Source organism: Rhodnius prolixus, unplaced genomic scaffold, assembly GCF_049639745.1.
Source record: "Rhodnius prolixus isolate KJV_2025 unplaced genomic scaffold, Rpr scaffold_3, whole genome shotgun sequence".
Classification (NCBI taxonomy): domain Eukaryota; kingdom Metazoa; phylum Arthropoda; class Insecta; order Hemiptera; family Reduviidae; genus Rhodnius; species Rhodnius prolixus.
Genome location: NW_027411603.1, coordinates 17150324 through 17167056, shown reverse-complemented (window position 1 = coordinate 17167056; position 16733 = coordinate 17150324). Strand labels below are relative to the sequence as shown.

General features: G+C 30.4%; 1 protein-coding gene across 10 annotated transcripts; it reads left to right on the top strand.

The window, feature by feature from the left end:
• The first annotated feature begins 411 nt into the window (after positions 1 to 411).
• On the top strand, positions 412 to 15243 carry LOC141452991 (uncharacterized). 10 transcript variants are annotated; one of them, XM_074125653.1, is made up of 8 exons: positions 412 to 680; positions 2188 to 2354; positions 2449 to 2586; positions 4808 to 4959; positions 8304 to 8516; positions 8807 to 8986; positions 10409 to 10511; positions 10881 to 15243. In XM_074125653.1, exons 5-8 carry the CDS (start codon positions 8409 to 8411, stop codon positions 10895 to 10897), a joined length of 408 nt encoding a protein of 135 aa, XP_073981754.1. In that variant the 5' UTR covers positions 412 to 680; positions 2188 to 2354; positions 2449 to 2586; positions 4808 to 4959; positions 8304 to 8408; the 3' UTR covers positions 10898 to 15243. The 10 variants fall into 10 exon arrangements, with proteins under 10 accessions (XP_073981754.1, XP_073981749.1, XP_073981750.1 ...); XM_074125648.1 differs by having other exon boundaries at positions 8344 to 8516; positions 10409 to 15243; XM_074125643.1 differs by having other exon boundaries at positions 413 to 680; positions 10409 to 15243.
• Positions 15244 to 16733: the final 1490 nt, after the last annotated feature.

The following is a 16733-nucleotide window of genomic DNA, read 5'->3' as shown; positions in this document are numbered from 1 at the left end:
TTTTCGCGGCAGAAGACAGCTCCTGCTCCTGCTTTATGGCAATAATTTAAATTTAATTTTATAACAAAAACTTACTAAGCATTCCTAAAATCTAGTAAATTTAAAACCAACTCCACGATGCAACAATTATAGAAAAGAATGAACATGGTACCAAATCTGCAACCAAAAATTGTGCAACAATAATACAGATTTTAGATGAATAATCAAAACTTAAATTGAATTCTGTAGTTTAAGTACCTTTTACTATGCCACTGAACTTTTCTAAGTTTTATTCCAACTATAGCTGTGAAAGTGCGAAATTTTGCTTCAATTAGCGTGTGCTTGACACAAGTTCTTAGCAGTTAGTGAAGTAGAAAGTACTACTGAGTAGTGTTATTAGCTGGTAAGGTTAAAACAACCAAATATCCCTATCTCTGTACCTGAATGGCATGGATAAAAAATTAATAGTCAGTAATATTAGTTTTGAATATTAAAACTAACATTTCCTAATAGTATAAAAGATTAATGAGTAATAAGCCATAATCCAAGTGAATCCGTATTATTGGTGGGAAAATATTGATGGGTAACAAATCATTAAGAGAAACGTAGGAATTAGGATGTGAAGCAAATAATGTTAGGAATTAATATTCAAACGCAAGAAGCATCTTGTAAGATGTAGTTTCAGCAAAGTGTTACTATATGTAAGTATTTTTGAATACCACTTCAAGGATTTATATGTAATTAATATTGCCGTAAGCCAGACAAGAACGTGTTGGCATGAACATTTATTCAAAGCCACATAAACATTCACTGACAAATCTTTGAGATTCATTATTCAGTGTATTATTATTATTATTACTCTACTCTTCAGGAATCTTATTCCTGTTAGCATTCTACTATTAGATCTATTATCATTATCAATCAAATTTTTAGATTAATTAATAGGTTACCTTTTAAGTTGAAAAAAAAACTGTCCTATAAATTGTTAAGATAACTAAACTATGCTAAGGCTAAAGTTAACAATAGACTCTGGAGGAGTGATCTATTTATTCTATTGTGAGCGCATGCCCAATAAAGTTAAGTAACTGCACTTTTAATTAAGCAGCCGCGAATTGTTCCCGCCACAGTGCCTTGCCTTTTTTGGTGTCTGTCTAAAGAACTTTATTAGTCATGAGTGTTATTAATCAACAGTTTTAATTTTTTTTAAAGCATGAATGCAGACTGAGTGAGGATGGGGAGATGAAAGTTTTGAGATTCTGTATGGATGTTGGCTTAATTAGCAACAGATATATTTGTCCGAAGTGTGAAAGGGAAATGAATTTGGTAAAACAAAGCAGTGCGATAGATAAGTATGAATGGAGGTGCAGATAGTTTATTTGATCTCTCATGATGTGAGAAGAAGTTTGCGTGAGGGTTCATGGTTGGAAACAAAATTAGTATGATTGATGTGTTATTGATGACAGAGTTTTTTTGTAAAAAAGCGCACAGAGTGATGTGTGTTGTGAATTAAGATTGAGTATGTGATTGGCGGAGTTTTTATAGAGAAGTGTGCGCGGAAATTATTAATGAGAGTAGTATGCTAAGGTGGTGTTGGAAACGAAATTCATGAGTGCAAATTTGGTGGAAGGAAGTACAATAGAAGAAAACGTGTGAATGGTAGATGGGAGTTTGGTGGAGTTGAGAGAGGATCAACGAAATGTTTTTTTAAAGTTGTTAAAAGAAGGGATAGAGGTACCTTACTAGATATTATTAAGACTTATACTGCCGGGATCCCCAATTCATTCGGACTTTTGGAAGTCATATGACTATCTGGAAGATGAAGGATTTCAGCATTTGAAAGTCAACCATTCCCTAAATTTAAAAGACTAGTATGCACGCGAATACAATTGAGGGCACAAGGAGTTCGATAAAAAAGCACCTGCCACGAAGGACCGCCACTGGCCAGTTTGGTTCCTATTTAGCGGAATATATGTGGCAAAGGAGTCATTCTTCCAGTGGCGACCTTACGAGAGCATTCCTGAAGGGAGTAGTTAAAGTGTACAAGTCCAACGTTAGAAATTGCCATGATTAAAGTTGAGTTTTTTGTTTTTCTTTCCTACAATAATTTTAATGAATCATGCATCTCAACTCAAGTTTTGTGTTACAATTACCTGGCAATAGAAGATAGCCCGAAACTTTAATTTGGCTTTCCCATTTGTCACTTTTTAGGTCAGTCAGAGTGGCAAATACAAGATGTGAAAAGATGGTAACTTATTCTATCCTACCTTTTTATTTTAATAACTTGGCTTTAATTCTAAACATTTGAACTGCAGAAATTGATCTGGTTTGGATATTTACTCATAGTTCGCCGATAGAAAATCGTTACAAATTGAAAGGTGCGTAGCATTTTTATAAACAGTTCCACTATCTGAAATAAAAAAACTACAGTTTCTTTCCTTTAAAAGTGCTATTATTATGTGTTGTCTTTAGTTCTGCTGCACCAGGTTGAGAAGTTACTGCTAAAAATTAAAGAGTTCATGATAGGAAAGAGAGAATGTTAATCCTAAGCAAGTGTTACGATTGTATTAGAAGTTGGAGAAACTACCAACGAAAATATATTATGCGAAAGTAAGTTTATTAGTTCAGATAGAATTGAAATAATTAAGTCTTTGATTTGTATGAGTTTAGCGTTTCCAATTTGCAATTGTAATAATTGCAGCTCACTTCAAGCACAAAAATGCAAACAAATTTGAAAGAAAGAGAAAAATGACCGTAGATAATGTCTCAACAAAACAAAAGAAATTGCCTAAATCCAAACTATTAAAAACTAATGGTGTCACAATAATTTGGCGTGTAGTCTAGTAACAGTTAAGTGCTTCAATTCGTAACAATAGTTTTATAAAATGTAAGTCAGGCTTTACAATCAGCCAATATTCTTCATTATGCTCTACAATCAGTCAATATTCTTGATTATGTTTTACAATCAGCCAATATTTAAATTATGCTTTACAATCAGTCAATATTCTTGATTATGTTTTACAATCAACCAATATTTTAATTATGCTTTACAATCAGCCAATATTAAAAAGAAAGATCGAACTTTCGAAATTGAAATATGATTTAGTAATCACTTTTCATATAATGAATTAGAAGGCAGTTCTAATTACAAAAGAACTAAATCGTTAGGAAACGCCTTCTTTGTTTACACATAGGAAATAAATATACATTATCAAAATAGAAATGGAGCTCTATGTTATTGTCAGCAACAAAGCGTGGTATCAGAAGTCTCGATCTGGTTTCGTCCCAGTTTCAATCCTTTCTCACAACCACTGCTACAAACCATCCAGAATAAATTACTTTATACAAGTCTTATTATAAATTTTCTTGTAATATTTGTAAAATATTTATGACCTATTTTTTGTATCAATTGTGAAACTGCATTGGGATTTATTTGCTTCTTCTTAGTCGGTCAAGAAGGGCAGTTGTTTCCTAAATTAGAGCATTTCCTAGTTTATTTGTGAATTAAATCATAGGTGGTTGATTGGATGAAATCTACATTCTTTTAAGTACCAGCTTTTATGTACCCTCGGATTCATTTTTACTGGGTTTCATTACAGTTTTCAGGTTTAATTAGCAAAAAATGTGTTGCCTGTCACTGGCAGCTATTACTGAAAGAATTAATGGATGAACATTTCAAGAGATGTACTTAAGATGACGCAAACTTAATACTTGCTCTTAAACAAAAAGATTTTTATAGAATGATTATGGAATATACATATCGAATAGTTTTAGTTTAAGGATTCTCTTGCAAGGAATGTATTGTCTACCGGACATGTACCGTCACTTGTTCAACATGAAGGTAATTCTGAAGGCACTGTATCAATCTGTGGGATTGAAGAGTTTACCAAATCTGTGGAGCAAAAAGTTGGGACATGCCTCGATCATTAACAATTGAGGATCTGTTGTGTAGTGGAGGTATTTCATAGAGCAAATTATGAAACTGTCGATTTGAATAGGTGTAGTCTCGTTGCAACATATTCTTTGCCTAATCAGGGTTAAGAAGAACCTACCTTCGCCAATTCATCAGCTTTATTGTTACCATGAACTATAATGGGGGCATATTAGGTAATCAGTGCCAGTGTGAAGATTAGGTTGGTTGAAAGTTAAGTTTTTCGGGTATTCCCTTGGGGGGTCATATGTGGCTTGGGTTTTATGCCTTAGAGTACCTACCTGTACAATATTCTCTGTTAAAATTTTTTTGCTTGCAAGAAAACAGAGTTGTGGTAGAAGAAAATTGGGTGTATGTTCAAATAAGATTTTTTAATAATAAATTGTTATAGCGTGGATCCCATAGCACCATGATAAACACATTACAATTAATGTATCGAATAGTACCAAAGATTTTATCCATCAGAAACGCAAAAGAAAGCTATTATTCCGGCAGGATTTGACGTTCAATTACTATATTAGATGGGGCAGAAGCTTATACTTTACTATTACTGTTTTTCCATCATTAATATAGACCATTTGCTAAAAAACTTGGCTATTATCTAATTGATTTTTTATTCAGAGGACGGAACTCCAGACTTCTTTGAACTCTTTTCGAAAAGTTAATATGAACTGGGTACTTCCCTTTTGCATTAGTAAGATTAAGAAATACTTTCAGCGAATTGATTTCATGTAGAGTCTCTTGTTATTCGAATGTATCGGAAAAAATTATGTGTATAAAATTCAATTTTCTTTGTTATATACAGTACCCATCATTTTCATTTCTCCCTTCAGTTCTTTCATTTTTATAGCTTTCAATGAATTAATAATTTAATTATATTAGCCTGAGTCCTTGTTACAGTCTGCAAGCACGATATTACAGTTTGCTGTTCTTACCACTAGCAGCACTGTGGTTAGGCTTACTGAGTTAGTCCGGATCAGTTGTACGAAAGTGAGTTGCCACTGTGGAAGTCGCCCTGTCCAATTAATTGGTAGTGAATCAACAAAATCGCTGTAAGCTTTAGCTTTAGTAAAGTTTATAATAACAATTTGGAAATAGAGGAAGTTCAATAGCTGTTTATCTGTTACGTTTGCGATGCGATCCAATTCTAAAAATTATTTAGCAGCTGGAAGTCTAGAGTTAATCAATATCACTCACTAGCGCTCCTCCAATATTTACTGTGCTAAAGAATATATTTAATAATTTAGCATAAACTTACGATTTTCTGATTATCCAAAAATTATTATTCATATTTTTTTAAAGTAAAATTTCCTTTTAATTTGTAGATAAAAGTCCAAATAAAGACAGTCCTAACTAATAAAATTTTCTGCTTATGGGAAAGGATTTGGATGCTAAGATTTTTCGTGAAGTAAAATTGAACATTTACCTTAAACAGTTTTTTTTTTTTAATCGTTTCATAAATAGTACGATTTACTTATACAAAATTAAATTGGTGATTTCTTCGGCTACATATTTCTTAAAAATATTGGAAAATGTTATATGAAAACAGTATTATCCAAATTTATCTAGTAGATGATTGCATAATTAATTGTTATTTTCTAAAAACAAAGTACTGTACAACTCCTTGGCAAAACAAAAGTTGAGCTATCAAGATCCTTCATTAGTCACTGTATCTTTTCCTTTAATGAAACATCTGCAAAGGAGAAGACTAACTACAAATGTTATGTAATGAAATGTGGCCGGCAGAACGAATCCCAATTTAACCGCATGGGAAGGATGCGTGGGCTTGCAAAACCAAACTGGTTCTAGCCATCTCGGTCCTCTTAAGAGGAAAAAAGAGATTTTTAGTGTTTTTAAATGATAAGGTTCATGTGAGATTTGTTTAGTTAGAACTTAACTAACATCTCCTAGAAATAACCTTTATATATTTTTTCCCCCCGAAAAATAGTTACAATCCGCGAACTAGGGACATTTGCCATTTCAGTATGAGTTTCATCCTAAGTACTGAAGAAAAACAAATTATAAAAAGTTTCAATCTTGAATCTATTTTAGCGTATTTTAACTCTGATAGTACTTTCAAGAGTCGACAAAGCCCGATACCTCGGATTTGATAAAGAATTAAATGATGATAAGGTCACGAAAAATATAATCTCTCAAGACAAATTAAATATAAATATCAATAAAAAAAAATTGTGTTCAGTCAAGTACTGAGATCTCAAATAACTCAAACGCTTTTTATAAGCGTGAAATTCTAACACGTCTATTCTCGAAATATTGCTTTCATTCCTAAACCTCATAGATCTCCCTAGGCACTTTGGTTTCCCATTTTCTTCTCAAAGCGTACAACCCATAAATTACTCCTTAATATGATCACAACTGACTTATCTCAACTTATGAGACAATAAAATTTATTTTATGAATATCTATAATTATTGTACTTGATTCAATTCGCTATTAAAACACGTGATTAAAACATCTGTGATGAGAGTTCTGCTGTTTTTACACGAAAAGGTAACAGGAAAGTTAGTAGGCCTTTCTAACTTAATCATTTGAATTTGGTAATAAGATCAATTATTTGTGCTTGTGATCAGTAATAAATGGATTGGTGTCCTCATAACCTCTACAAGAAGGCGCGAAAAATCTTCTCGCTAGAGATAATTGGATTGAACTAGATCAAGGTGCAGGAAATAAGTTAGCTCTCTTTTCCTCCGTGGGGTACAGATGAAAATATCTTGCAGGGAATAGAACGCATATTTTTTTTAGTTGTAGCAGGGGCAATAAAAACAACACCAACATTGGCTTAAAAGCACTTAAAGCTATGGAACCCCTTCGTCTTCTGTTCGGCAATAAAAAGCGGGTTTAAGATAAGAACGTTCCATTGTAGTGTGAAGAGTCCGTGCTAGAATTGTGGCCGAGATATTGCGAAGACGGAGCGCAACATATGTGTAACTGTCTCATCTTCTTACTCCTTTCAGTTTATTTTTTAAAAAGTCTCAGCAAAATTATCCAGTTTTAGAACTTTAATTACACGTAATAACAATTTGTAGTATAATTTGCACAACAAAATGGGGGATTTTACTGGTGCACAAAGGCAGTTAATCTTTCTCAAGAGTTTAACAAATTTTATCTTAAACAAAATGCTACAAACGTAAATATTTTCTAGCATAAATTAAAATCGATAATAAAGTGAGTTTAATTATAGATAAAATGTGGAAATTCAGTCATATTTGAAACACCAAACTTGCTTAGTCGATAACGAAAGTTTCTAATGACATTAGTTGGACATCTGTCCTTCAACCTAATTTAGAGTTCATATATGAACAAAAGTTAATATTTTGAAATTCTCATAATATCTTTTAAAATATTATGAATACTACACAAGAATTGCTATAATTTTTTTATCTGAATCAATCAAGTTCTGTGAGCGAGCGTGTTTATAACTAGTTAAAAAATTAATCGATATCTTCTGTGTAGAAATAAGCAATCAGTCGATGTTAATCATCTATTATTATTTTTTCTTATTTCACATAGGTTTCTATTTATTTATTTTTGTAAGTATTAATCAACATTTAGGTTCTGTAATTTAAGGACTGCAGCAATCATATCTTGGAACTAAATTGATTTAATCCACTAAATCCAGTCACAATGAAGAAAAGTTTAAGTAAGAACTGGAACTTTCTTACAAAACTTGATTTAGTGATGAAGGATTTTACGTTGCCTGTGGCCTGCAAATTTCATTATAGAATGTTTTAAAAGTAATCACAACCATAGTAACTTAATGAACCACCATCCAGATAATCTTAAGTGTAACAGCAAAAGGTGGCATGATTGCCACTAGACTGATTTAAGAAGAGAGTGCTAATGAGCCGTAATTGTGGCATACACTCCTTATTGCAGGCATATTTTAGCTAGACCTTGATTAATGTAACGCCAATTCACCTTGAAAATTAATCCAAGGCATAGTTAGGATCAAAGGAATTTCCAACAAGTTAAGGTCTCTCCTGAAGGCCTGTTGTGTAACACCGGTCCTATTCACCTTAGGCTAGAAGAAGAAAAGTATCTCTTTGCAGTCTTAGTGCTAACAAAGACCTGTTTAATTTTTTAATGATTATTAAAAAAGAAATTAGAACAGAATAGTTAAAAATTGATAGTTCGAATGAGAAAAAAAAAAGGAAGAATTTGTTTTATAATTTTATAGGAATTGATAACTAAATTTAATTGTCATTACCGAAAGCAAAAGGATAGTCGATATTTATTTTATTTCTTAGTAGTTGAAGTCATTATTTATTCAAAAAAAATTATTGGTGGGCCCAGCTTTTACACTAAATTTTATAGTAGAATTACAACTTAGATAGTTTAGTTTTACCCAGGTCTTAATTAGGTTACATTTTTTCAGCTTAGATGATGATTCTTATTTTTTTTTGGCTTACCTAAAGAAAACAAAACGAAGTACACTAAATTATTCAGGAAAGCGTCTAGTGACGCAGTTCCAACAAGAGAAATGGAGGCCAGTGGTTCTTCCGAGGAAAACCTTTCATCAGAATCAACACAACTTATTGATTCCATACCATCATCTCCTCCTCCGTCGTATGAACATGTGTTAGCAGAGGTAGATATTTCTTTTCTTACTAATAGGCTATATAATTGTATATTTATGCGAGTAGTTTAATGAAGGGAATTTGTTTCCTTTGTACTATATTTAATTTATAATCTTGGCTGTATAAGAGAGAGATTATCTCCTCAGATTAAATCAAGGATTGTTTTAGTCTATTTTTCTCTCTCAATGGAGATGTACTCTGTAATAGTTACATAATAATGACAAACACCTGGAAATACTCAAAAAAGAAATTGTTTCATCAATAACATTCTGCTTCTGAACTTTCTTGTTAATGTACACAGTCAAGACTTGAAGGCCGTGAGAATTTATCACCAACGACAGATTCATCACAAGAACCTGATGAACATCCCAAACAGATCATGATAGTACATAAATCAAGTAAAGAACTGTACAAAGCTTTAGCTGCACAATGGGGTATTACTTGTAAAATGAGTGATCATTGTCGTTGTTATGATTGCCAGGTAATTATTTATTTCTTAAATTTTATTAATATAAAATTCAATGGAAGGTTTGTAGGGAAATGAATTTCTAGAATTATTAACTGAATGACTAAATATGCAATAAATTCTCTTTTCAAGTAATAGAAAAGTTTTGAAAAAAAATATTGTTTCATTTGATTGTTAAGAAAGAACTTAATATTGCTGGGAGTAGTTACATTCAGATCCGTCAGTTTCAGGAACTATAAATCCTTTTAAAATACAATGCACGCCTCTTCTTGATGTTATGGCAACGCAACTCTAATAATTGATTCCATTAAGTACTTGAAACTGTTTTTTTTTCCTCAATATTTAATATGTAACGGCAAAAAGTACTATGTGTGTTAAACATGAAAAAGAAAAAAAAAATGACAAAGTCAAAAGGTTTGAGTTCCAAATAATATCTGCTGCAAAAGTCTGAAGTGAATCACTCTCATATGTTAACTATAAACTAAAAAAATGTGCTATTCATGTAGGACATCCATGATGCACAAATTCGCTTTGTGGTGCTGACATTCCGTCATCGCTATCTCAATGAACAAGCCCAAAAAAATGATTTGATTAAGAATTGGTTTTATGGATTAAATGAGAGCCTTAAGTAGGAAGGACGTAAAGAAAATGAAGAAGTGGATAATTTGCTATCAAACTCAACTACACTCTTTGGTTGTTGCATTTTTTAAATTTCCCAGAATTTAAGTGAAGAAAATACTATTAGGCAAGGAGTGCTCAAAACTTAGACGGGCGGGAAACAAATTAAGGTGCGCGCTAAGAGAAATTTTCATCGGTTTCACAAGAGTAACGACAATCACCATTGCTGAGCCCGGCCTTGCTCTACATAAATCATTTTTATACGCCTTGTGTCGTATCACCTCTAAAGAAATATGCTACCTTATGGTTGTAGAATAATAGAAAAACTCTGATAACATCATTAAAAAAAAAAATCTTTAATTAAATTTACTTTGCGCAATGGAAAGAGTTTGCATTTACTTCATGTCTGTATTCTTGCTTTTGTAATGTTTGTAAATATCTTGAAAATGAATAAATAAATAGAACACAAAATGTAAAGTAATAGTTTCTTGTAAGTTTCAAAGCAAAATAAAATAAGTCATATAATGTGTTTATATCACTTGAAATTTTTTTAGTGTGTATTTTCTTTACTGTATTTTACTGTATGATAAATTCAAATGTAATATAACTATTAGGGTTTAGAAATTATAAATAGGTTCCTTCTTAAAAGGGTTAATTCCCCCCCCCCAAGTCATTTTGTTACTGCAATAATTCAGTAATTATTCCCCAACTCGTTTATTTTCCTAATCCCTTTTAAGAAACCAGCTCTTTTTTCCATTGTTTTTAAGCTCTAGACTTTTTTAGTTTCAATTTATTTCAATATTATTATTTTATTTTCAGAGTCACTACTTCGACTGTGAATATGATCGTGATAATGAGCATGAAAAAACTGATGGTGGTCTTGGTGCAGGGACACCAATGTTCATCTCTGAAGTAATACATGGTACAGCTTGCACAATATTATAACTTCAATGATTGTATTGGAATTTAAAAATTATTATTATTTTATTTTTTTTTTACGATAACCTTGAACTCAGAATAATTGTGACTTTTATATTTGAGAACAACCAAAATAAGCATTTTATACATCTAATTCTAACCTCAGGTTAATTTAATCTTAAATTATAAGACTAATTTAAACAAGCAACATGAAAGTGTCTCATAACGTTACTTAATACTTGCAACAGTACTTATTACTGTATTTTAGGATTTTCCAATAGGTTTAAAACAAAGGATAATTCAGACAAAAGCATATAGATTTTTTGTAATCAATTTTTCATACACTATTTAGTAAATAATAAGACTGTTTCAGATTCACCACTCAACTAAGAAAATTTACAATTCTGTAATGATATTACCAAAAATTTTTGAAAGACTGCATATTTTGGAAAAAAGAAAATTAAAAAAAAATTGGATGAATTGTTAGAGAAAATTGGAAAAAAAAATTGGAAAAAATTAAAATATATTTATATTTGATATAATACTATATTAAAAGTCATAAATATGTACATATAAAAATGTAGGGATATGATAATATTTGGTAAACAATATTTATTTATTGGAATATTTTATATCGTGTAAAAAAAAATTGGATTTTGAGGATAATTTTTAATTATGAAAGTAGGAGTTCTAGTCATGGTGCACTGTGAAAGGAATTGCAATTTTTCTTGATCTCTCTTTCTCAAGGCGTCAATTAATTCCAATAATCTTTGTTGGCTAGCAAGAATGATTGACACCAAAGCAATCTCGTTTTTTGGAGATGTAAATTGTAGTAGACAAAATTGTATCCGAGATTAAAACCCAAATGCAATACTTGCTACACTTGTGATTGGAGGGGCTTCTAAAATCTAAAATTAAAAAAACGTATTTTTTTTATCTATTTAATTTTATTTTATTCAAACGTTACTTGTTTAAGGTCAGTTAGAGAAGACCCTGCTTTTATTACGGGGGCTAAATTGTAGGGCAGTCCCAATAAAACTGGATATATATATATTTAAAGGCACCACGGTAGACGTTTGGTTAGAGGCACGACGTTCAATGCTAATAACGTTTTGTGGCATTGGGTTTGATTTCTGGTCTGAAAACGTGCTTTGTTTTGGTGTCTGTTTGTTTATCTTTTATCATACATTATCTATGTACGTGTCTTAATTTGACCTAAAAAAGTAAACGAATCAGTGTCAATTACAATTTCAGTTCCATTATTCAATTAAATAATTAAAACAGCAGTAATAATTAAAGTTTAATAATTACGTTTCTTGGTAATAAATTTTAGTTGTTTACAGTTAGTATTTTAATAATTGTATGGTAAAGAATTTGTTTCAAAAGATATTTGTTGTAAAGCTGAGAAGATTCTTGTTCAAGTAGATTTCATATGTACATTTTTAAGTTCTTAAATCTGAAAAACAATTAATTCAAACTTCAAATACTAACAAGTTAGTGCTTCAGAATTTAATGAGACATTCATTCTAAATTTATGACACTAAAAATTTAATATGTTCATATGAATTAATGGGATAAGAGTTGTTTCAAATATGTAATAAAGGCCTAAAAACCAGTATCTACATTTGAATGAGTGAATATGAGTCGTTAGCGTACAATTATTTTAATTGTACAAAAATTTCCTATTGGGTGCAACTTTTGCCTTCAGTCTTCCCTATTTTATTTATTTTTGTTTGATAATAGGTATTAAATAGATTACATATTGAATTTATAACCAGTTCATAATTGAAATATATTTGGGAAGATAGATAAAACTGAAATACTGTAAATTGTTACTCAAAAGCTGTGCACATACATTAGAAAGCAGCGTAATAATTATTCCTATTGTTTGTAGTTTGTTTTTCTCTACTTTTTTTATTTTTTTTTTTATTTTTTATTTTATTAAGAAATAAACTAAAGTTGTTGAGACTTTTCAGAGCTTCCGGAGTGTGTTTTCGTTAGCGACATCAGTCAGTTAGCGACTGACTTCATCAGACAGCGAATTGCCAGAGGCTTTTAGAAAGAGAAAAGGTTAGTTGACTCGAACGCGGATCACCGCGTTAAGACCAGAGTATCAACCTCAAAGCTAATTCCTTCCTGAACTTATTTATTATAATTGTTTTTTAAAATACTTATTTTAATTAATATGTCTTCCTTTACTTAATATTTTTGAGAACAAAGTAAATTTATAAATCAGACATTAATATTAATTTTTGCGTAGGAAAATAAGGGAACTCACTTTGTGAGAAAGGGTTGTTTTTCAAGTGTAGTGAATGCTTTTCTGGATCAATGTTTCCTGTTTTATTTTCTTTTATTTTTTATCCTCACCAACGATTTTTGAGTATTATCATATCAGCAACCAACAAGTTATTCTGTTTTTGGTTGTAGAATATGTGTAACAAAGGGAATTGCGTAAGAAACTATTAAAGTTCTGACCTCTCCGAATCTCTCCTTGTACATTACATAATTTATTGTTATTTATGTTATAATAAGTTTTAAAAAAAATATATTATTATTAAGCATCGATATTTGCTTTTAGTTGTTTGGCAAATAACTTTTAATTTTCCTTATTATATTGCAGGCTATTTGGTTTTCTGACTTTGATATAACCAAGGAAGGGTAAAATATCGCTTCTAATCGCTTTTCGTATTAAGTTTTGTTTTAATTGATAATTTATCAACATAAATCAGAAATTACCGTGGTAAGCAACCGGTACAATTATATATTTTGCAATTGCTAAACTTTTTATTCGCTTAATTAAATCGTAGGTGAATTATTAACCAAAAAATGAAAGAGAAGTTTAATCAGGGACACTAATCAAAATTTTATTTAATAAATAAATACCATTTCTTTAAATATTTTTGCTATTCTCTTAGGTTTATAATTGCATTGCATTGTTGAACTCTGTTTTTTTTTTTCATAAAAAGTAGTGGCAAAAGCAGGGAATGTACCTTTCTGATGAAACACCTAAAATCAGGCCTATATTATTTTCATTAGCTTAAAACGTAAGGATATTTACTTATACATTATTTAGCTTCTTTGAATTACCTACTCAAAGAAGTTATACAAGCAATTACTCCATTATGTTTTGAACTCTGGTTTGTTGTTTTAACAGTGATTATAATAAGGAGGTAAGCTAAATGGGAGATGTATGCTATGAGGAGTTAGTCCTCTTGCATATCATATCCACATTTGATGGGAGCCACTGATGTGGCCCTCACTCGTGCCAATACAAATTATAGAAAGTCGAGTTTTAAAGACTGACACCACAAATCAGCATTCAAAACATAACAAAATTAAAAAATCAATAAATATAAGCACTCACACATTAATGAGATATTTAATGTAGAATTTACAAAAACAAAACTTGTGATACCTTATTGAAATAAAAGAAAAGCCTGCCTTCTCCTTGGCAAATTGCTAATTAAGAAATTAAACTACACTTTCTAACATATTTTACTGAATGAAATTAACGTAAGAGGTGCGTACGCGGTGTTTGGAAGCAAAATCTTTTACAGTAATAAGTATAATGCGCGTAATTATATTAGTGCGCTCTAAATATTATAAGTGATGCAACTAGAAATTTTTTTGTTAAAAACTCCATTAATAAATTCATTGTGTTTACTGAATATTTAAAATCTGTTGGACCAATCTTTTAGTTATCTAGAAGTTATTAAGTATAATTACGTTGACTTATAATTTATGCTGAAAATTTTAATTAATCTTTTAGGATAACAGGTGAATTCCTATTTTTCGAAAATTAATTTAGTGCTTAATAATTAGTTTAAGGAAATATTTAATTCGCGACTAGGCAAATGTGTGCGATCTTTATTAGTGTGATCATCATTGTTGATTGTTTGAACTATAGTATAATACGCTTGATTTTTCACTAAGCATTACTTTAAGCTTGCCCTGAAAAAACGATGCCATTTCTCCATTTTACGGACTGAAAATATAAATAAACAATTGGAACAAAAAGGATACAACTGGGAAAGGTCACTTAAAATTATTTCTTCAAATACAAACCTGTTATTCTAGTACTAAATTGATTGTTTTAAACAAAAATTAATATCTGAAATATTGGATTATTATAAATTTTTACTACTCGTTGTTGTTATTGCTAAAATGTATTTAAATTAGACATAAAAATATATCCCTAAAAATACCTTGCCCAAATACAAATACATTAATATACAAACTGTCTAAATATGAAATAAAAAGAATTTTGTGAGTTCACAGATTGTAATTTAGTAATTTGCACATTAGATGAGGTAATTACATTATATGCGTGCCTAACAATTAGTAATATCTTGAATTAAAAACTCAACTCATTTGACAAGGGTTTCAGTTCTTGTAATTAGTATCTTATCAAATATACAATAAATAATTAAAAAAAAAGTAATCAATTAATTTTGATTAGAAAAATGTAAAAGAATAATAACTTGGATACAAAACCACAAAAAATAAATACTGTGAATAAAAAATAGCATTACTGTAACACTGTAGTCTCACCTAACAGTATATCGTTTCTTATAATTTGTTTTATAATTTATGAGCCGGAAATGAGTAAAATTAAAGAAGATTTAAGATCTATCCATACACAATAGAATTTGCTGTCCAAACTATAAAATCAAATAAACAATATTTGTTTTTGTATGTATTTAAATAATAAATTTACTGCGAGTAAAAAAAAAAAATTCTCGTAAGGTAAAAAAAATTGTAGATCAGTCATACTCGATCAGTTTTCTCTAAAAAAAGGGTAAACATTGAGATCGATCATTTATTATTATGTTCGTTAATTGTATTTAATAATTTAAATTATATACATGCATATGTTCGAATAAATGTAATTAAAATGAATATATAAAAAAAAGTTGTTAAAATTATATTCCTAAAGAAAGAAAATAAAAGACAATTATATAGAGGGACATGCTCATTTCTTTAGCATCATTTAATACATGTTCATGCTAAAAATACTAAAGAATAATTAAGGCACGTTTAGAATGGTGGCTGGTAAGAACAGGGTAATTCCTTCATACAGAAAAGCAAATTAACAATCATAAAATTGCTCAATTAATATCGGACAAATAACTAATTCTTAGCTGGTAAATCCAGATTGGAATCGTTTTTAGATTCATACGGGGCTTATTATTTATATTATTATTAATGGAAGGTTCACAATCTTGACGGCCCTCAAATGTGAAAGAAAAATCTTAATTTTTGAATGGAAAGTTCGAATGATCTTTGGACCTGTGAAGGTAGGAGAGGTTGGAGAAGTAAAAATGAACTGTTAGAAGTTAACTGATGCGAGTGTTATAAAGCTGAATGGATTGAGATGGGTGGGTCACGTTGTAGGAATGGTAGAAGAACAGATACTCGAGGCAGCAATAGGTGGCTCAAGAAAAATCGTTAGGTCGAAATGAAGATGCCAGAACGGGATGTCTATCGATGGATAGGAACCTATTAGGTAACATATGTATTTCATTGGTGGTTTCTTTTATCTCGGAATTTCAGCAACCAATTTTCCCTTCTCTAGAATATAATATATTCTATATAAGATGTATTATATAAGATTTAGTACTGTACATGACACTGAAATGGTAGTATAAAGAGTAGCATACATTTTTGGATTCTTGTCGAAATAATATAGTTTGTAAAACCGTACCAATTACTGACATGTAACTTCACAGGAAGGCCAATCCCAAATTGTCATCAAAGAAATTTTTCTTATAAATCAATGAATTTAAAAATTAGAAATCTAAATATGTGATAAATATTATTATTACATAAAATCGAAGAAGGAATTTTCGACAAAATCTCAAAAAATGAGATTTGAACAGGTCAGATTGTAAAAACTTTCGCTTGGCGAATTTTCTTGTTACTCAAATTTTTGAAACAATCTTTCTCAAGAATGTGCAAGAGATAGGACTGTACATTACTCAAAAATGACACTTCAGAGTAAAATTCTTAATCGAACTTTCTGGAAAAAAAGTTTCGTACAGGAATTTTACAATTTTATGATTGTAATAGTTATTAAAAGCTGAATAAATTAGTAAAAGCTGTTTTTGAGGAAACTAGACTGGAGAAGAGCTTTCTATGCTGAGTGCGACAATAGGTCAAGAAGCGTAGGACAACCCCAGGGAATCTAATCCAGTAGAAACGTTCCTCCTTCGTCAACTTTTTTCGA